This window comes from Oncorhynchus gorbuscha, linkage group LG14 (genome assembly GCF_021184085.1).
Source record: "Oncorhynchus gorbuscha isolate QuinsamMale2020 ecotype Even-year linkage group LG14, OgorEven_v1.0, whole genome shotgun sequence".
Classification (NCBI taxonomy): domain Eukaryota; kingdom Metazoa; phylum Chordata; class Actinopteri; order Salmoniformes; family Salmonidae; genus Oncorhynchus; species Oncorhynchus gorbuscha.
In genome coordinates, this window is record NC_060186.1 from 19,095,230 (window position 1) to 19,117,268 (window position 22,039).

At 44.7% G+C, this 22,039-nt stretch overlaps 1 protein-coding gene across 1 annotated transcript in view; it reads left to right on the top strand.

The window, feature by feature from the left end:
* The window catches only part of efcab6 (EF-hand calcium binding domain 6), a 31,508-nt gene that overhangs the window by 5,634 nt on the left and 3,835 nt on the right, over positions 1-22,039 (top strand). The window contains exons 4-24 of the mRNA XM_046299151.1: positions 472-854; positions 985-1,051; positions 7,803-7,939; positions 8,447-8,565; positions 8,762-8,898; positions 9,503-9,651; positions 10,004-10,105; positions 10,362-10,452; positions 11,412-11,714; positions 12,062-12,222; positions 14,403-14,616; positions 14,855-14,969; positions 18,981-19,108; positions 19,407-19,639; positions 19,742-19,805; positions 19,917-20,035; positions 20,160-20,309; positions 20,458-20,613; positions 20,990-21,200; positions 21,453-21,659; positions 21,773-21,982. Of these exons, the coding sequence (XP_046155107.1) occupies positions 472-854; positions 985-1,051; positions 7,803-7,939; positions 8,447-8,565; positions 8,762-8,898; positions 9,503-9,651; positions 10,004-10,105; positions 10,362-10,452; positions 11,412-11,714; positions 12,062-12,222; positions 14,403-14,616; positions 14,855-14,969; positions 18,981-19,108; positions 19,407-19,639; positions 19,742-19,805; positions 19,917-20,035; positions 20,160-20,309; positions 20,458-20,613; positions 20,990-21,200; positions 21,453-21,659; positions 21,773-21,982 (3,456 nt within the window). The remainder of the gene's footprint in view (positions 1-471; positions 855-984; positions 1,052-7,802; positions 7,940-8,446; positions 8,566-8,761; positions 8,899-9,502; positions 9,652-10,003; positions 10,106-10,361; positions 10,453-11,411; positions 11,715-12,061; positions 12,223-14,402; positions 14,617-14,854; positions 14,970-18,980; positions 19,109-19,406; positions 19,640-19,741; positions 19,806-19,916; positions 20,036-20,159; positions 20,310-20,457; positions 20,614-20,989; positions 21,201-21,452; positions 21,660-21,772; positions 21,983-22,039) is intronic.

The following is a 22,039-nucleotide window of genomic DNA, read 5'->3' on the forward strand; positions in this document are numbered from 1 at the left end:
GTGTGAGTGTGTGTGCTTGCGTGCGTATCTCCCTTATCCATCTGTGTGCGTGTGCGTGTGTGTGTGTGTGTGTGGCTTACTTAAGAGAGATACTGTTCCACTGCTGGTGCCAGGATAAAAGCAGTGTGCTGATTCCCCAGGTGTGACCCGTTCTGAACACCACCTATTCCCCAACCATCCAGCCCCAGAATTACAGCTCAACCCACCTGACGCTACACAGGCAGAACCCTGCTCTTACTGTCTGACGCCATGGAGATGTCATTACTCTTCACTTTGGTTGTTGTGGGCAAAAGTCTGGAATTGCTCAGAAGTTTTAGGGAAAAAAATAGATTTAAATTTCAGCATTATTATTATGCTTATGATGAATGTGATCATTATCATCCTCCTTATCACCATCGCCATCCTTGTCCATTCTCTACCAGTGATCCAGATACGCTGAGTAAACAGTCTGGATTTGTTGGTCTCCTGTAGGTGTCTAAGAGAGACAGTGTAACGGTGGACTACATGGACTTTCTCAGGAGGTACAGCAGGGTGACTACAGCACAGAGACCCTACAGCTCTACAGCACAGAGACCCTACAGCTCTACAGTACAGAGACCCTACAGCTCTACAGCACAGAGACCCTACAGCTCTACAGCACAGAGACCCTACAACTCTACAGCACAGAGACCCTACAGCTCTACAGCACAGAGACCCTACAGCTCTACAGCACAGAGACCCTACAGCTCTACAGCACAGAGACCCTACAACTCTACATCACAGAGACCCTACAGCTCTACAGCCTCCTCTACAGCACAGCGACCCTACAGCTCTACAGCCTCCTCTACAGCACAGAGACCAGACAGCTACCACAGGTGGGCATACCCTTACAATGTAACGCGCATAGGTGAAAATACTATCTGTGTTACATGACCCTATGGTTGGTTTGGTTCAGCAGGTTGACCTCTCTCTCTCTCTCTGTTTGTCTGTATGTCTGTCTTTCAGGTGTGTCTCTGGACCAGACCAGAGGGGTATGACCCTGACTGAGATACAGCAACGCCTCAAACACAAGGTCTCGATGACACACACACACACACACACACACACACACACACACACACACACACACACACACACACACACACACACACACACACACACACACACACACACACACACACACACACACACACACACACACACACACACACACACACACACACACACACACACACACACACATAAAGACACTATTGCACACTTTGTTGTTTCAACACAAGCCTGGAGAAGATAGATACCACTCTATATAAAAGGGAGGTGACAAACATGACAAAATGACATGTCTATGTGGGCGGTGAAGTGATTCACCTGTGAAATTGAGATGGAGATGTTTTTGTCATGTCAACATAATAATGTCAATATAATAATGTATCCAGAAGAATGTACAGCACACATAGGAGGCATACTACACTAAACACAAATATATACGGAACATGTGTTGGTCCAATGATTCACGAGATTAAATAAAAGAACCCCCTGAAGGGTTCCTGATTAAACAGGATGATCAGTACATAGGTGCACCTTGTGCTGGGGACAATAAAAGGCGACACTAAAACATGCAGTCTTGTCACACAACACAATGCAACAAGTGTTGAGTAAGCGTGCAATTAGCATGCTGACTGTAGGAATGTCCACCAGAGCTGTTACCAGAAAATGGGATGATAATTTCTCTACCATAAGCCGTTTTAGCGATTTTGACAGCACGTCTAACCGGCCTTACAACCGCAGACCACGTGTATGGCATCGTATGGGCGAGCTGTTTGCTGATCTCAACGTTGTGTACAGAGTGCCCCATGGTGGTGGTGGAGTTATGGTATGGGCAGGGATAAGCTATGGACAATGAACACAATTGCATTTTATAGATGGCAATTTAAATGCACAGAGATACGGTGACGAGATCTTGAGGCCCATTGTCGTGATATTCATCCACCGCATCACCTCATGTTTCAGCATGATAATGTACGGCCCCATGTTGTAAGGATCTGTACACAATTCCTGGAAGCTGAAAATGTCCCAGTTCTTCCATGGCCTGCATATTCACCAGACATGTCACCCATTGAGCATGTTTGGGATGCTCTGGATCGACGTGTACGACAGTGTGTTCCAGTTCCCGTGAATATCCAGCAACTTTGCATAAGCATTGAAGAGGAAGGGCACAACATTCCACAGGCCACAATCAACAGCCTGATCAACTCTATGTAAAGGAGATGTGTCTCGCTACATGAGGCAAATGGTGGTCACACCAGATATTGACTGGTTTTCTAATCCACGCCTCTACCTTTTTTAAAGGTATATGAACAGATGCATATCTGTATTCCTAGGCATGTGAAATCCATAGAGTAGGGCCAAATTAATTTATTTCAATTGACTGATTTCCTTATATGAACAGTAACTCAGTAAAATCGTAGAAATTGTTGCATGTGGCGTTTATATTTTGGTTCAGCGTATAACGCAACCATCTGTATTTGCATTTTGCAGTGCATATGTTCCAGATATTAACTAGGTTGTTTATTGTGATGTGAAATAGAGGATTGTACTAAATAGAATCAGTGGTTAGATGAAGCCCTCAGAGGTTGGGGTTGTCACAGTTTTGTTCTGTTGGGCTGTACGACAGGCTGCTGTGCAGTGGGTAATGTAGTAATGTACAGTGCCGTCAGAAAGTATTCAGACCCCTTTACTATTTCCACATTTTGTTACGTTACAGCCTTATTCTAAAATTGATTAAATAAAAGATCTCAGCAATCTACACACAATACCCCATAACGAAGCGAAAACTGCTTTTTAAAAAATCTTTGCAAATGTATAAAAAATAAAAAAACAGAAATACCTTATTTACATAAGTATTCAGACCCTTGAGCACAGCTGCATCCTGTTTCCTTTGATTATCCTTGAGATGTTTCTACAACTTGAATGGTGTCCACCTGTGGTACATTCAATTGATCGGACATGATTTGGAAGGCACACACCTGTCTATGTAAGGTCCCACAGTTGGCAGTGCTTGTCAGAGCAAAAACAAAGCCATGAGGTTGAAGGAATTGTCCGTAGAGTTCCGAGACAGGATTGTGTCGAGGTACAGATCTGGGGAAGGGTACCAGAAAATGTCTGCAGCATTGAAGATCCCCAAGAACACAGTGGCCCCGATCATTCTTAAATTACAGAAGTTTGGAACCACCAAGACTCTTCTTAGAGCTGGCCACCCGGCCAAACTGAGCAATCGGGGGAGATGGGCCTTGGTCAGGGAGGTGACCAAGAACCCAATGGTCACTCTGATAGTTCCTCTGTGGAGATGGGAGAACCTTCCAGAAGTAAAACCATCTCTGCAGCACTCCACCAATCAGGCCTTTATGGTAGAGTGGCCAGATGGAAGCCACTCCTCAGTAAAAGGCACATGACATCCCACTTGGAGATTGCCAGAAGACACCTAAAGACTCTCAGACCATGAGAAACAAGATTCTCTGGTCTGATGAAACCTAGATTGTACTCTTTGGTCTGAATGACAAGCGTCACTTCTGGAGGAAACCTGGCACCATCCCTACAGTGAAGCATGGTGGTGGCAGCATCATGCTGTGGGGATGTTTTTCAGCGGTAGGGACTGGGAGATTAGTCAGGATCGAGGTAAAGATGAACAGAGCAAAGTACAGAAAGATCCTTGATGAAAACCTGCTCCAGAGTGCTCATGACCTCAGACTGGGGTTACACAGTCAAGACAACACAGGAGTGGCTTCGAGACAAGTCTCTGAATGTCCTTGAGTCGCCCAGCCAGTGGCCAGACTTTATCGAACATCTCTGGAGAGACCTGAATCAAAAGGGTTCTACCTGGAACCAACAAGGGTTTGTCAAGGGACAGCCGAAGAACCCTTTTAGGTTTCTAAGAGTATACATCACAGCTCAGGTCAGTCACACGTGTGTGTGTATGTGTGTGTATGTATGTGTGTGTGTGTTTATGAGTGTGTGAGTGTGTATATGAGTGAGTATGTGTGTGTGCATGCGTGTGCTTGCGTGCGTATATGAGTGTGTGTATATATGACAGTGGGTGTGTCTCCGGTCACTCTCTGATGAGTCGTCTCTGCAGAGCATGGTGAGTCTCAGAGTAACAGCTGTGGCTGGTAATGAGTGATACACACACACATATGATGAAGTACCAGTCACAGCTGTTTACCCTGCACATGCGCCTCACTTATCAATATTCCATGTAGACCGCAGTCCCCCTCTTACCTCCCTCCTCTGATACCTCCCACCTTCACCTCCTTGGAGAAGTGCAGAGGGAGAACATTAGCTCACCTCTGGAGTAACCATCCAAGAACCGTTGAATGAGGAACACTCTCGCTTTCTGGGGTCATTGGGTTCTCTCGCTGTGTTTATCTCGCTGTTGATCTAAGTGGGCTCTCTATGTGTTTCGCTGTTCCCGAACTTCTCATTCATTCCCTTCCTCTCATTCAATCAATAATAATGTTGTAAGTCCAATTTCCCTCATGCTTAACTTCAAATGCGTCTAAAATAGGTGTAGCTATGTCACCTTGACTAGAGGTGTATGCTTTGAGTTTCAGTTTCTCTACTTTCCCTAATCCCCCTCTATCCCCCTCCGTACCTCTCCATCCCCCTCCGTACCCCCACCTCTACCGACATGCTCTGACCAGAGAAGAATTACCCCCTTAACTGACAGACACACATAAAGGCAGCAGCACTCTTCTCTCTGATCTACTCTCTCTCTCTCTTTTCTTCTCTTTATGTTCCTCCCTCTCTCCCGTTCCCATCTCTCACCCCTCTCCCTTGCTCCCTCTCTCTCCCTCTCTGCGTCACTGTGATTTCTCTTCTTAACTTCTATTTGTGATCCACCTCCCTTCATTCCTTTCTGACTCTCTCCCTCCGTCTCCTCTTTCATCCCTCTCTTCAGAGAGCCACCCGCGTCCCTCTGCTTGTCTCCTACCCATAATGCACGGTGACGGGAAAGGTTAGATTGCGCGTGGAGGAGTTCTGGTTGACAGAAAGAGGAGTGGGAACACTATTTAGGCCTGTCGTTACACACTGTTTACAAGACATTTTCAGAGTCCGACCTCGACTCACACATCTCCACACAATTGACCCTATGACACTGTAAATAATGACATGTTACTGTGGCTTCCCTGGCTTTGTCAGTTTGAGATAGAGAAATATACATTTGCTTTAGTCATTTAGCAGACTTTCTTATCCAGAGTGACTCACAGTAGTGAGTGAATACATATTCATACTTTTTATGTATAAAAATATACTATAACCAGAGGAGAGACAAAGTAAGAAAAGGGAATTGAGAAAAAAGGGAGAAAGAGCGAGAAACAGAGACAAGGAGAGAGAGATAGAGCAAGAGTGAGAGATCGAGAGACAGACAGACAGAGAGACGATATGTAGCCAGTCAGAGTCTGTAACCCATCCCCAAATGCCCCTTTGAGTGACTAGATCTGTGGCTGTGTTATCCATCTCATTCTAACCAGCTCACACACACACACACACACACACACACACACACACACACACACACACACACACACACACACACACACACACACACACACACACACACACACACACACACACACACACACACACACACACACACACACACACACACACACACACACACACAAAGATGGATTAACATATAACAGGCTGGTAAACAAAAACAACAGAGCTTTCGTTAATTAACGAGCGCAGGGCCGGCCGGGCGGGCGGGTGGCGAGGGGCGCTCACTGTGGCACCATGCCAGGCCCCGAGCCATGCCAACCTGAAACACAGCTGCCTAATGGTGAACTGGCACTGGCTGGGACAGGGATGGGAGACTAGGGAGGAAGGGATGAGAGAGCGAGGGAGGGAGGGAGAGGATGGGATGGAAGTGGGGGAAGGGGATGGAGGGAGAGTTAGACAGAGGATGTGGAGATAGAGGGATGGGAGAGAGAGGACACGAAAATAATGGAAGCAAGGGAGGTGAGAAAGACAGAGAGAGGAAGGGACACAGAGAGAAGGAGCAAGAGAAAGAGAGACAGAAAAGCAGGGAGAAAGAGAAAGCAGAAAGTTAGCGAGAGCGAGCAAGGAAGAGAGGGAACAGAAAAGGAAGAAACAAAGACAGATAAACGGAGAGAGGAGAGGGGGAGTAGCCGTAGCCCGTAGTGTACAGAGAGAGGAGATAGAGAGATAGCGATAGAGAGATAGCACTGGAGATTGGATGATGATATACCCATGTCTCTGCTCATTAATAGTGTAAGCTCTCCTCTCTCTTTCTCCTTTGTGATTTTAACACATTTCTAATTAGCACAGAATCATCTTCGTTTGGGAGAGGGGATGGAGAGATGGGGGGGGATCATATTTATATCTGTCTTTAATAAATTCCCTTTCATTTGATCTTTTTTTAAACACGACACCACTGTGTAGCTAGCGTTTCCTTTCCCCTGACTCCAGCAGAAGAGAATGAAAGCTGGTCCTAATGCAAGAGGTAATTGATATGCTTGTCTGAAAGCTTTCATAGTTGTCGAAGTTGTTAGATTCTACAAACAGTGGGAGATTTTTCGGAAGTTAACAACAGAGAGCAAAGAATCAAAAGGCGGACTCAAACGACTTTGGAATCGGGTCTTGAATCAGTATTGTTCATTATGATACTCAAAATGATGAGACGCTTAAGGGTACTTACTATATGATGCTAACATTTTAGGTCAGATAAGGTGACTTGGGTGGTGTTCGTTATGGAATCCAATGGAAAACGTTTTAAAAATGTTTCGCAACGAAACATGTTCAGGTCGTCCCTCCTTATTTCAGTCCATTTTCTTCCTTTTGGTGCCTAATGAATACGACCCTGAGGGTGTTCTATCAGCTTGTTTTCAGTCTATCCATTTGGAAGGACAGTATTATGTGCAACACATTGCCGTATAGACAATGTCAGTGTGTTAGCCCATTGGGGAGAGGGAGGCTCCCCTGCTTGTCTTTCAGGGAGACGTTTGGTAGCGCTGCTAATCAGAGTGCAATTAGACAGAGAACTCTTTGGGCGACAGAAAACTCTGATTACCCAAGAGTCAACGGGGTATATTTAGTATCTATCTGTTCCTGTTCTTCCTTGGTTGCCGTGGCACCCCGAGCTATGAGCTGAAGTGTGGAGGAGAACGAGGAAAGATGGAGGAAGGAGTGATCACACAGTGGCTCTAAAGGACACTCCCCATAGCTAACCCATCACCGTTTACTTTATGGCTAGTCAACCTATAGATGTACAGCATACTGTACTTATCACCCACAAATGTTACCACTTACCGCCTGTAACCTACAACTACCTACAAACACAAATGTAACCCCTCTAGAAGGACCCCAAACTCAAACCCAGCTATCTACCCTAACCCCTCATGAAACCATTTACCCCAAAATAGCACTCCAACTACCCCCCATTAACAATCACAAAATAAGTCTGACATAAGTCTGACTTAAATCAGTCTGTATCTAGCCTCCAAACCCAAACCTACCTATCTCTCTGACTCAGCCTTCATCCCTCTAACATCCCTCCCCTTCCCCTCTGCTCCGTCTCTGTCTCTCAGAAGTCTGCAGTACTTGTGTTTACACCCTCCCCTCTCACCCCAACACAGTGCTTTGGGGAACAGAACAAACTCTGCTCTGCATCAACAGATCAAGGCTTCAGAATCAGAGGCGTCAATACCACTGCTTGTGCAGATGAAAGTCAGAGAGCTTCAGACAGAGTTTAGGAGTTCACACAGACACTTCTGAGTTGTTTTCTTGGTTTTGAAACTCTGCAGATTGGGAGCAACCTGAAGAATGTAATCCGGGCCTTTCGTCTGTTCGACTACAACCGAGACGGACAGATCCAGCAACACGAGCTGCGCCGGATACTGGATAACTACTGCTTCCCCTTATCACAGAGAGACTACCAGAGGTGGGAGAGAGGGTCCAGTACATACAAGCATGCACACACAGTACTCCCTACGGTCAGAAGTGATCTTTTGGAATGGACATGATAACTAATGCTAACTTTGTGGTCAGTCCTTTGTCTTCTCATTGAGAGAGAGCTAATTGACTTTTAAAACTTTGGGCCCTGCAGTCAAATCCACTCCAGAAACGTCGCCCAACTTTTAGTGATGTGGCTCTAGAGGATTCTGTGTGACAGGTTCATTTAACATGGCTTTAATTGGTTTCAGTACTCAGGAAGCTCTCTCTCACTTAGTCTCACTGTCTCTCCTTTTTTCTATATCTTCCTCTCACTTTCTCTCTGTCCCACTCTCTATCTCTCTCTCCATCTTTTCCTCACCCTCTCTCTCTCTCGCTCTGTTTATTTTCAGCACATATCTCACAGTGTTGCCCCTCTATCTCTCATTTCCTTTTCTGATCTTCGGTTTACTTACCCAATAAAACAGACTATGATTTGATCTCCTCTCCACTGCAGACTGTGGACCCACCACAGCCCTAACAACATGGCAACCATGTCCTACAAAGTGTTCCTGGAGAAGCTGGGCCTGGAATCTAACAAGTGCAGGAAGCTTGTCCCGGAGCCTCCAAAGCTAGGTAACGTAGGGGTCTTACTGTATGATAGGAGGGCGTGATAACTCAAATGACTACAATCAGTTCATAAGGCACTCAAATAGCTGTTTAGAGACACACAGACCCGCAGACAAATATACACAGAGTTTCAACCATTAAGCTTACAGCCGAACACTTTAATCTGTCTTGGCTATGACTTATGACATCGTTTGTTTTACAGTGTTGGGCTGGCAAGAAATTAGTCCTCCAGACAAGACAAAACTGAGGAACAGAGCCTTGTCCCAGAATGCAACAGGAGATACACAGGAGATCCAAGGCCTGACTCAAGATGAGCTGCAGACGCTCTTCCTGGAAAAGGTAGAATAATCAACATTGACGGCACCATGATAAAGTATTGTGGCCAACTCAGTGGAGAAAATAGCATAACAGAGATTATCCACTAGCTAAACAATTGGCCAACTGCACAATGACCTTATCAAGGTCACTGTTGAAAAGTGAAAGCATCACATGATATGATTGGGAGGATACCATCTTTCCAGATTGGTTTAAGCTACGACAGTGTGTGTGTTTGCGTTTTTGTGTGCGTGCATGCATGTGTTTGTACGCTCCTGCTTGTGTATGTGTGCATAGTTGTGTGTGTTTTATTCTTGTTTGTATGTCACCATCTGGCCCTGTTCCGTGCGTTATCCTCTTAGATGAGACAGAGAGAGGAAATTGGCTCTAAGTGGCGTGCTAGTATGCGTCGCGACAGAGGGAACACTTCTCATTAAAATGTTTGCCCAGAAAAATCTGCTCCTGAGTTAGTGTGTTAATCATTACTAATTTGTGGGAAGGCAGCAGCAGTGTAGTACTGCACATCATATGGGGGTGAGCCCCACAGCAACCACAGCGTTGACTCGCTTCCTGTCCTTAGTGTTGTGTGTCTACTCCCCAACGTAATGTGTGTGTGTTTCTCTGTTAGTTGTGTGTGAGCTGTACCCTAGTGTGGAGAGCACTGCAAGCGTTTGATGTCACCCAATCTGGACTGGTGTCACAGGAAGACCTGAGGGCCGTCCTCAGCAGCTTCCTGTTTCCCATGAGCCTCAGCACCTTCCAGAGCCTGACCTGCCGGTAGGAAAGTGAACACAGTGACACGGTTAACTTGACTACTATGCTCTCTTTCTGTTACCAATTCCCTGCTGGTGACTCTTATCAGCAGCTCACAACACTTTCCCGTTTTATCTTGGTTAACCCAGAAAAATATTTTGTCAGACGCTCGATTGTGTTTACGTAGTTTGTCCACGAGAGATTATTTCAAATTCCCACTCCCCATCCCCCAGGAGCGGTGCCTGAGTCTAGCAGGGGAGCACTTCCTCTTCCTTTGTTTCCTTCACTGCTTTCTGACATTTTGTTTTGCTTTCCGACATTTGCTTTGCATTTGTTGTGTGTTTGTTTGTTTGTGTGGTATGTGCGCATGCTGTAGTTTTGGGGTGAGAGCAACAGGGCCTGTCAAATGGAAACAGTTCCTGGGTCAGTTTCAGGGTCCAGTCACAGAGGAGGACTACACCACTCCTCAAACAGAGAGGTCAGTTATCTCTCACTACCACTCCCTGATCTGAATTCTATACAAGGTACATATTCCATACTACTTTAGGATATTCTATTATATATCTCTATTTCATGACATCTGGTTCTGGACTTCCAATACACCTTTCACTCACTATCGACTGTCCTCTCTCGCCATCTTTCCCAATCTCTCTCTCTCCTCCTCCTCCTCCTCCTCCTCCTCCTCCTCCTCCTCCTCCTCCTCCTCCTCCTCCTCCTCCTCCTCTCTCTCATAGGGTTCTACAGCTACCTGACGCAGAGGAGGGCCATCGGAGTCTGACAGAGTTCTACCCTATACTGAAGAGAGCCTTTAAACAGTTGGACAGGGTAAGAGACAAGTCCTCACGATGGAGTGGAACAAGGGACAGGAGAACTATAAGAACTACCACAGCGTAAAAGATTTAGAGAAACACAGTACTTCAGCAGATTACAGATAGGCAGACTGTTAGATGCAGCTATTGATGTCCAGAAATGGAGTTACGTATGGCCACTAGTTACACACTCAGTCACCATATGTTCACTTGACAACCATGTGCGACATCAACATCATCATGCCTCAAGTTCTATGTCCAGATGCTCAAATCACTCCACATCAGCCGTATGAAACGTGATAGTCACACTAAACTTTAGTGGAGAATATGTCTTAGATTAATTCACAGCGATGTTTGATGTTGATGGGCTACAGCTATACAGGAAACAATCCTTGGTGTCCAAGTTTGAGCGTGTGTGAAGCCTATCCCAGATATGAAATCAAAACATATCCGTCAGAAACTCCTCCTTTTATGGCACTAAAGAAAGAACAAAATCCCCCCCCATCAACTGTTTTAATAATCAATTCTGTGGATATTAGATCAAACATGGCGTCCACACACACCTCCCGACAATAATTTGCTTTTCCAGACAGGCAGGTTGGAAGCCAGCCTGCATGTGTTTTAGACAGACTCTGGGGAGAAGTTGTGTTAGGCTGGGATGACGTACGCTGATGCACAATGTGTCTCCGTGTGATTCACCAACCAATATAAAGGTACTCCTGTTAAAAATGACACAAGGGCAACAGACGGCTGGCTAATGGTAAAATAACACTTTTACACAAGCCTCTGGCTGCGAATGTAAGAAAATCACTTTTGAACACCAACGCAGAGCAATTAATGTTTCCGAACTATTTTACACAAAAACACTTCACATTTCAAAACTGGGGCTTCAAGCACAAATGTAAAGGCGACTCCTACACCTATATCCTAAATGAGGAAGAGAACTCAAAGAGGGGGTGTCATGTCTCTCTTCAGGGTAGGATAGGGAGGATCACCAGGGCAGACCTTCGTCAGGCTTTGGAAGTCCCCCAGTATAACCTGAGGGGTCCCCAGGACTCCTGGTCCAGCCGCAGGGAGCCCCACACCCCCAGGCCCCGTCTGAGCCCAGCCCAGGTTAGAGAGCTCCTGATCCTGCTGGACCCAGAGCACACTGGGGTCATCACTCAGCCCAGCCTGGAGCTGCTCAAACCCAGGAGGGTGCACTCTTCCCCGGGGAGGGAGACACTGCACACCCCTACTGGAGGATTGAAGGAGGAGATCATGGAGGATGCGGCTCAGGTACAGGAAGTTCAGTGTGTTTGTGTGTTGATGTGTTGGCACATGTTCATGTGTGTGTCTGTTGACTAAGGAGGAGCAGAGGGAGTTGAATGAGACTCAGTATCCACAGTGGATTGAAAAGGCACCCACGGCAGCAGACAAATGGACTACCGTAAATAAACTGCAAAACACAACATAGCACAGAAAAAAATGGCTGTTTTCACCCATTTTAGTATGATGAATAATGAAACATAGACATACAGTTCCTCTCTGTTGTGTTGTGTGTGTATTGATGTTTGTATTGATGTTTGTATTGATGTGTGTATTGAGGTGTGTATTGAAGGGTGTATTGTGGTGTGTGTCTACAGGTGAAGGGCTTGCTGCGTGATAAGCTGAGTGATCAGATAGGTCCCATGCTGGAGGCTTTAGGGGACTGTGACCCTCGAGAGACAGGATCTGTTCGCAATGAAGACCTGAGAAGGATCATACAATGTTACGGCCTGCCCCTCTCACACACACACTTCAACAAGTGAGCAACCAATCCCTCTTGTAGACACACACTTCAGCAAGACTTAACATCCATCCTCCAAAAATGATGAAATATAAAAACGACTGATTACAATTTGAACTGGTGAATAGACGACTCTATAGGTATATTTAAAAAAATATTAATTGAAACTCCATACATTTTGAAGAATACAAATTAAAATGTGCTACAAAAATCTATACATCCTTTGTAAAAATGTTAGCACACCTCATTACCTTCTAATTCTTACAGAACATAGAGGTTATACAGTGGCTTGCGAAAGTATTCACCCCCTTGGCAGTTTTCCTATTTTGTTGCACTACAACCTGGAATTAAAATGGATTTTTTGTGGGTTTGTATCATTTGATTAACACAACATGCCTAACACTTTGAAGATGCAAAATATTTTTTATTGTAAAACAAACAAGAAATAAGACAAAAAAACAGAAAACTTGAGCGTGCATAACTATTCACCCCCTCCCAAAGTCAATACTTTGTAGAGCCACCTTTTGCAGCAATTACAGCTGCTAGTCTCTTGGGGTATGTCTCTATAAGCTTGGCACATCTAGCCACTGGGATTTTTGCCCATTCTTCAAGGCAAAACAGCTCCAGCTCCTTCAAGTTGGATGGATTCCGCTGGTGTACAGTGATCTTTAAGTCATACCGCAGATTCTCATTTGGATTGAGGTCTAGGCTTTGACTAGGCCATTCCAAGACATTTAAATGTTTCCCCTTAAACCACTCAAGTGTTTCTTTAGCAGTATGCTTAGGGTCATTGTCCTGCTGGAAGGTGAACCTCCGTCCCAGTCTCAAATCTCTGGAAGACTGAAACAGGTTTCCCGCAAGAATTTCCCTGTATTTAGAGCCATCCATCATTCCTTCAATTCTGACCAGTTTCCCAGTCCCTGTCAATGAAAAACATCCCCACAGCATGATGCTGTCACCACCATGCTTCACTGTGGGGATGTTATTCTTGGGGTGATGAAAGGTGTTGAGTTTGCGCCAGACATAGCATTTTCCTTGATGGCCAAAAAGCTCAATGTTAGTCTCATCTGTCCAGAGTACCTTCTTCCATATGTTTAGGGAGTAGCCCACATCTCTTTTGGCGAACATCAAACGTGTTTGCTTATTTTTTTCCTATAAGCAATGGCCTTTTCTGGCCACTCTTCCGTAAAGCTCAGGTCTGTGGTCCTATGGACAGATACTCCAATCTTCGCAGTGGAGCTTTGCAGCTCCTTCAGGGATATCTTTGGTCTCTTTGTTGCCTCTCTGATTAATGCCCTCCTTGCCTGGTCCGTGAGTTTTGGCCCTCTCTTGGCAGGGTTGTTGTGGTGCCATAATTGAACCATTTTTTAATAATGGATTTAATGGTGCTCCGTGGGATGCTCAAAGTTTCTGATATTTTTTATAACTCAACCCTGATCTGTACTTATCCACAACTTTGCCCCTGACCTGTTTGTAGAGCTCCTTGGTCTTCATGGTGCAGCTTGCTTGGTGGTACCCCTTGCTTAGTGGTGTTGCAGACTCTGGGGCCTTTCAGAATAGGTGTGTATATACACTGAGATCATGTGACAGATCATGTGACACTTAGAATGCACACAGGTGGACTTTATTTAACTAATTATGTGACTTCTGATCTGATTTAGGGGCTTCATAGCAAAGGGGGGGAATAAATATGCACGCACCACTTTTTAAATTTCTTTTAGAAGTTTTTGAAACAAGTTTTTTTTTTTCCACTTCACCAATTTGGACTATTTTGTGTACGTCTATTACATGAAATCCAAATAAAAATCTATTAAAATGACAGGTTGTAATGCACCAAGGGGGATGAATACTTTTGCAAGCCACTGTATGTTGTTTGTTGTCCTGTGTACTCTAGGCTGTGTGAGGCTGGTTTAGACCCAGGGTCATGCAGGGTCAGGTACAGACAGTTCCTCAGGGCCCTGGGCCTGCCTACAGGAGAGACACAGACAGGCACTATACACTACCCCCGCAAGGGCTCTGGCAGGTATGGAGAACAGAGGCAGAGAGATAGAAGAAAGTGAGAGATAGAGGGAGAGAAATGTGGTCAGACGGAGACAGGGGGTCCATAATAACAAAGGGTAAAGTTAAGTAATAGAGGAGTTAGAGAGGAAGTGTCTTTTGTTCTAATGCAACATGTACTACATTTCTGACACGAACAGACTGAACTATCAAGCCCAGAATGCCTTGGTGAACAACAAGCCAGTGCGTTCCCCCAGCGCCACTGTGGGGGGTCCAAGGGTTCGCATGGTGGAGAACATTATGTTCAGGAAGCTCAAAGAGACGCTGGACCACAGACATGTTACCCTCAACGACCATATCCGGGCAATGGCCAGTAGCTCAGACGGAATGCTGTCGTTGAGAGATCTAAAGAAGGTCAGAAGGTCAAAACAGTTGTGTATACTTGACCTCTACTTGACACCTGGTGTACTTGAGCTCTGCTCTCTCAGGGCCTTGACAATAGTGTTCCTCTATGTGAGCCACAGTTTCTTTTTATGAAGATTATATCGCTATACAGTTATTATTATAAGTATCTTATCCGACACCTTTGTATAGGACATGCACCTTGTCCTAATGTAGTCCCAACCTATTTCCTTGTTATCAACATTCCCAGATACTGGATGACAGCTGGATCACCTTGGATGAGAAGCAGTTCCGCAAGCTCAACGTATCGCTTGGTTTCAAAGACGGAAAAATGTCCTGTTCGGCTTTCCTGGATAAGTATGATGGTACGAGTCAAGTGTGAAGCTTAACTTGCCATGGTCTAGAGACTCAGACTGATCTCTAAATTAGTGTCCTAGCAAGGGGAGATAAAGAGCGGGTCATTCAACTTGAAAAACCCTCAGAAATCCTCATCCCCTCCCCAACCAGCACCCCACCCACAGCGATCAAAGGCTACCCCCCTGCTTCCTGTGAAATGATGTCTCTGTTAGCACATGACTCCTTGGGATTATAAATATAGTTTTATACAAGCTCTCCATCTCTCATTGGTACAGAGGAGAGGAGAGAGAAGCAGAATCCCTCTTATTGCTGACTGTTTGGGGTAATTATGAGCTTTGGAAGCAGAATGGAAGCAGCAGGGCACCACTCTAATTTGTATTCTCGATTTAATATATATTTTTTTACATTAAACAGAATCAGGACCTAAACTTAGACATGTTTGCAAAGTGCAACATTTGTGTTTTAAAGGATTTGGAGAGAAAAAGTGCCAAGATCCTATTTAGAAATGGGTCAGGCAGTTAAAGGACTACCGACGTCGGCGGTTGTGAGGGGTCCTTTTTCTGTGTGAAAAAAACACAAACGCCTAATCCGAGTGGAAATTATAACAACATTCTAATTTGTTGATGTCAATTTCAGACACTGAAACTGCATTACAGTGACCAGTAAATAACATAAAAGGGCATATTTTACACAAAAAGACAACAAACTGAAATTAATCCTTAAACCTTATCAATAAATATAAGAGGATAGTCTCAGTTATTAATTTTGTGCCTGACATTCTTCCTTTTTTCCTTTTGCAACTGGGAACATTAACATTTGACATGCCAAGTTGAATTCTTGGAAGTCAATAGAATAACAATAAGGACGACATTAGGACCGTGCCCCAGGACTACCTGACATGATGGCTCCTTGCTGTCCCCAGTCCACCTGACTGTGCTGCTGCTCCAGTTTCAACTGTTCTGCCTTATTATTATTTGACCATGCTGGTCATTTATGAACATTTGAACATCTTGGTCATTTTCTGTTATAATCTCTACCCGGCACAGCCAGAAGAGGACTGGCCACCCCACATAGCCCGGTTCCTCTCTAGGTTTCTTCCTAGGTTTTGGCCTTTCTAGGGAGTTTTTCCTAGCCACCGTGCTTTTACACCTGCATTGTTTGCTGTTTGGGGTTTTAGGCTGGGTTTCTGTACAGCACTTTGAGATATCAGCTGATGTACGAAGGGCTATATAAATAAATTTGATTTGATTTGATTTGATTAAAGGAGCAATCTGCTGTTGTTGCATCCATTTTTGCGACTTCTAAATTCATGACATGTACCCCTTGATTCTTGAAGAATATAACTTATTACATACGTTTTTTTGCAAGGGCTGCGTCTCAATCCACCACATCCACCACATCTGCGGTGGAAGGTGGCCAAGCTACAGTGATGTTTCTCAGACCATGAGACATCCCAAAAATCAGTCCTCTCACGAAAACGTCTGTAGCATCCTAACGATTTGGCATACAAACTATTATGACAACTTTACAGAAAGGGGAGATTCTCACGAAGGAGTTCTCCATTTGGACTTGTTTGTAGGTAACCCATACATATAGAATTATGGAGGTAGTTTGTTCCAACAAAAATAAGGGGTTAAATATGTGTCCCAAAATTTCCTGAGCTTTCTTATATCTCCTACAGTAGATATAGGGCCTACACTTCAATACTTTACTCCTTATGATTTATTATTCAACTGTCTTTTTTGCCATTTATGAATGTGTTGTTCACTGCGTTTTAATGGGCTATAGTTGTAAAGACCAAACTCAATATTTAATCAAATAATTGTGTACATTTTCTTTTTATACCTAAAGGGGTCCTAAAATTCTAAATCCAATAGCTAAATGATCCATGGTTTGACCATCCTAAAACAATTCCATATTTTAGCTTAGTAACCCCACCAACGGCATAGACTTTTAGAGGTTAATGTCTCATGAGCTTCGTTCAATTGCCATACCCCATCACCCCATCACATCATTGTTTTACGCCAATGTTTGTAAACAAAGCAAATGTAAACAAACTGTATAGCTTCAAAACATTGGTTACAATCACTCCTTGCATCCATAGCTTTGTCTGTCCATTTGAGAGTGGTCCGAAACAGTGGCGGGAAACTTTTAGTGTTATTGTTTCTACTCCGGATTTCCCCTTTAATGTGACAAATGTAAAGGTCCAATGGAGCTGTTTTTATCTCAATATCAAATCATTTCTATTGTTTTCAGTTAAAAGTGCCAAAAAGAAACAAAAATATACTGAACAAAAATATAAACGCAACATGTAAGGTCCCATGAGCTGAAATAAAAGATCCCAGAAATGTTTCATACACACAAAATGCTTATTTCTCTAAAATGTGCACAAATTTGTTTACATCCCTGTCAGTGAGCATTTCTCCTTTGCCAAGATAATCCATCCACATGACAGGTTTGGCATATCAAGAAGCTGATTAAACAGCATGGTCATTACACAGGTAAAACTTGTGCTGGGGAAAATAAAAGGCCACTCTAAAATGTGCAGTTTTGTCACACAACACAATGCCACAGACATCTCAAGTTTTGAAGGAGGGTGCTTTTGGCATGTTGACTGCAGGAATGTCCACCAGAACTGTTGCTAGAGAATTGAATGTTAATTTCTCTACCATAAACCGCTTCCAATGTCATTTTAGAGAATTTGGCAGTACATCCAACTGTCCTCACAACCGCAGACCACGTGTAACCATGCTAGCCCAGGACCTCCACATTTGGCTTCTTCACCTGCGGGCTCATCTGAGACCAGCCACCCGGACAGCTGATGAAACTGTGTGTTTTCACAACCAAAGAATTTCTGCACAAACGGTCGGAAACCATCTCAGGGAAGCTTATCTGCGTGCTCATCGTCCTCACCAGAGTCTTGACCTGACTGCAGTAACCAAACTCAGTGGGCAAATGCTCACCTTCGCTGGCCACTGGCACGCTGGAGAAGTGTACTCTTCATGGATGAATCCCAGTTTAAACTGTACTGGGCAGATAGCGTCGTGTGGGTGAGTGGTTTGCTGATGTCTACATTGTGAACAGAGTGCCTCATGATGGCAGTGGGGTTATGGTATGGACAGGCATAAGCTACAGGCAACAAACACAATTGCATTTTATCGATGACAATTTGAATGCACAGAGATACTGAGACCCATTGTCGTGCCATTCATCCGCCGCCATCACTTCGTGTTTCAGCATAATGCACAGACCCATGACGCAAGGATCTGTACACAACTCCTGGAAGCTGAAAATGGATTGGCCTGCATACTCACCAGACATTTTACCCTTTGAGCATGTTTGGGATGCTCTGGATCGGCATGACAGCATGTTCCAGTTCCCGCCAAAATCCAGCAACTTCTCACAGCTATTGAAGAGGAGTGGGACAGAATTCCACAGGCCACAATCAACAGCCTAATCAACTCTATGTGAAAGATATGTGTCGCTCTGCATGAAGCAAACGGTGGTCACACCAGATACTGACTGGTTTTCTGATCCACGCCCCAACTTTAAAAAAAAGGTGTCTGTAAAATCCATAGATTAGGGAATAATAAATGTATTTAAATTGATTGATTTCCTTATATTGAACTGTAACTCAGTAAAATCTTAGAAATTTTTGCATCTTGCGCTAATTTTTTTCCAAAGAAACTACTTCTTAGCAAAGAGCAATTTCTCAAGCAAAAACTTTGTTACGATTGTCTGAGAGAGGGGAGGGGAAAACTGAAAACTCTCTTTCTTATTGGGCTATTAACTAATTTACCACTTGGTGATGTCACCAGGCAAGCCAAAACTCCCTCTTACCAAAACAGGCCCTTACACTAAAGGTCCTTATCATTTTCACAATTTTACAGTAGTATTTCAACTTCATAGTGTGTAAATATATATAAATCACAGGCAAATCCCATTTTTGACTGCACTGGGCCTTTAAAATCCAACCCTTTCATCCAATCAAATCACAGTTTACTTGTGTTCTTTAAAAGAGCACCAGGCCAGAGAGCAGAATCAGGCCTCGGGGGGTAACCATGGTAACCTGCGGGCTAAGCCACGCCTCCTGACAGCGGAGGACTGCCTCGGTGTGATCAAAGAGAAGATCGAAAACATCCACGGGGTGAGAGAGAGGAACCGTCCATGCCCACTACACAACTCCACACTCCATTACCTCTGGGATCAATTGTTTTGATCAATATACACATTCTATACTGCACACACAAACACCTAGTACTGACAGGATAAGACGACAAGGGGTTGGGATACTAACCCTCACAGACACCCTTTAAAGTCAGTTGAAAAAGAATGCATAATGCCAAAGCCTAAAACAATACACGTTCCATACATATTTACATCCAATCAATATACACAGCCAATAGCCAATCACCATGTCATCATCATCTTCTCTGTCCAATCAGGACATCCTGTCAGCGTTCCGTGTGATGGATCAGAACTGTGACAGGGTGGTGGACAGGCATGACTTCAGAGAGCTGTATGACAGTCTGGGCCTGGTCACCAAGGAGAGGGAGTACCAGCGCCTGCTGCAGCTGCTGGGCCTGCAGCCTGGAGCCAACCTCAACTACCCAGAGTTCTTCACCCTCGTCCAATCCAGCGGCAAGACCCGCAGGCAGAATTTCAAGCCAGCCAATGGGTGAGTAGGGTCTTGTGGAAGTGTGTGTGTGAGGTTAGACAGGATTCATATGTAAATGTCACTGAGGTGTTTCTGTGTGTGTTCTTGATGCTGTTCAAACAGGCCAGACCAACTGCATGACCACCTGGTGTCCAACGCACGCCACAGATGGACTGCTATGTCAAAGGTCAGTCTGGTTTAACTCATACCTCTACCCTGAAGCTCAAGTCTCAAAGAGGATAATGTGTATGTTAACATGTGAGAGGAACCCCATTACAAGTTATGTTACCTCCTCCAGGTGATTTGTCGCTTTGATGAAGATGGTCAGGGTCTGGTCTTTAAGAAGGACCTCAGGAGTCTCCTCTATACCTACGACCTCCCCATCAGTCCTGATGAGTTTGACGAACTGTGGGCCAGGTGAGCGATATTAGAGTGCGGTAGAACACGACAACCCAATCCTAACTTGAGATCTGTTTTGTGTAAATCATTCAACGTTATCAATGCGGAGCTGTGATTTGTCCAAACACTGTTCCACTGACAGGTATGATGGAGAAGGGCGTGGCTATCTCACCTGTGCTGCGTTCCTGGAGAAGCTGGGCGTGGATCAACAGGAGGTGGGACATGCGAGGAAGGATGCAGACACCACTCCCACAGATGGTCTCCCTGCAGGGGCTACGCTTCAGGACATTGAGTGAGTGAAGAGTGATAAACTAAATTAATTAGTGCAATTACTAATTCAATTCTATAGAATACGCTTCTAGAGTTAAGCATGCGTCTGAGCTTTGGCCAAAGGAGTGATCAATAATAACTATGTGTGTGCTGTGTATTTGACCATCCAGGCGCTTGGTGCAGGGTAACTGTGAGGGGTTGAGCAGTGCTCTGACCCGCCTGGATAAGAAGAGAGAGGGCCTAGTCAGGGTGGAGGACCTACAGAGTCTGCTCCAGAGATACAACTGTCCCCTACACAGACACCAGCTCACCCACCTCCTACACACGTAAATAACTCTCATTACAAAGACCTCTCCATTCCTTCATATAGCTAACACACCGTAATAATGATCAAACTACTGGGTTATAATCAATCTATCTATCTTTGTCGTGGTCCTGGAAAAATCTTGTATCTCATTTTTTGCCGATGTTATTTCAACAAAATAATAATAATACACAAATTGTTCTGTGAACGTTTCCTGACTCTAGGACTAATAAAAGTAATGCCTTGTGAACTACATCTGATAATAAACCGTTTTTAATTCCCTGAAAAGTTTCCAGGAAGCAGAAGCATTTACTGATGTTGAGTACTGTTAAACTGATGTTAAACGGATGTTTGTAACTGCTGAATACGTAGACACTTTTGTCTCCTCTAAATTTTAGACTCAAGGTTCCAATGGACAGTGGGGACAGGACGTTGTCATACGTGGACTTCCTGAAGGCGTTTGACCACGTGACAGGGAAGGGGTGTGAGCACCCCCCTAGGCCATGTGGATCCCCTGACCCAGCCGAGAGTCTGGAGTGGCTCAGTCCTGAAAGAGCTGCTGGTAGGATACGGGAACTGGTCACTGCATCGATGGATATACTCCACAAGGTTAGGCCTCTCCCGACACTCTGTCCCTCTTCTTCCCTGGCTCTCATTGTGAAGACCAAAGACGTATACAATTATCATCAATTTGTTTTAGCTACTTACAGTAATAAACTATTTCAATTGTAACAATTGAACTGTGCTTTTAATATGCATTCAGACTGAGGGAGGTCCTTCTACTTGCGTATGCTCAGACATGCTCTCATCTGGTCAGCCACACCGACTCCTACTCACTTGTCTCTCCACCTGGTCTCTTAGGCCTTCTCTGCCTTCGACAGGAGTGGGAACGGGACAGTCACCCCTCTGGAGTTCCGGCGGGTGCTGGACCATTTTTGTGCCCGCCTCTCGGACCCCCAGTTCAGATTCCTGCTCGACAGAATGAAGCTGAACTGGGAGAACCACATGGTGTACTGGAGAGACTTCCTCAACCAGTTCAACCTATGCAACCTGGACGTGTGTGATTGGGTCTGTGTTTGTGTGTTGGGGGGGGTCCGTACTCTATGTTTATACGTAGGCCTGTGCATGTGCATTATGCATCTGTTTTTATTTGTTGCGTGTGTATGCATCTGTGTGTGCAGACCCCTGAGGATTGGTCAGACAGAGTGGGTAAGGCAGGTTTCCCCGCCCAGCCCCAGCCTCTGCCAATCAGTGAGGATGTTGTTTCCGCCTGCCTGTACACCATCACCAAGGAGATAGTGGACTTAGAACACACCCATAATGACACCATCTCTAAAGAGGACTTCAGAATGATGTGTGACCGCCATTTCATGAGGCTCACCAGTGACCAGGTAAGCTGACAGGGTCCTGTCTCAATAGGGTCATACAGTATAGCTTTTTACATATAT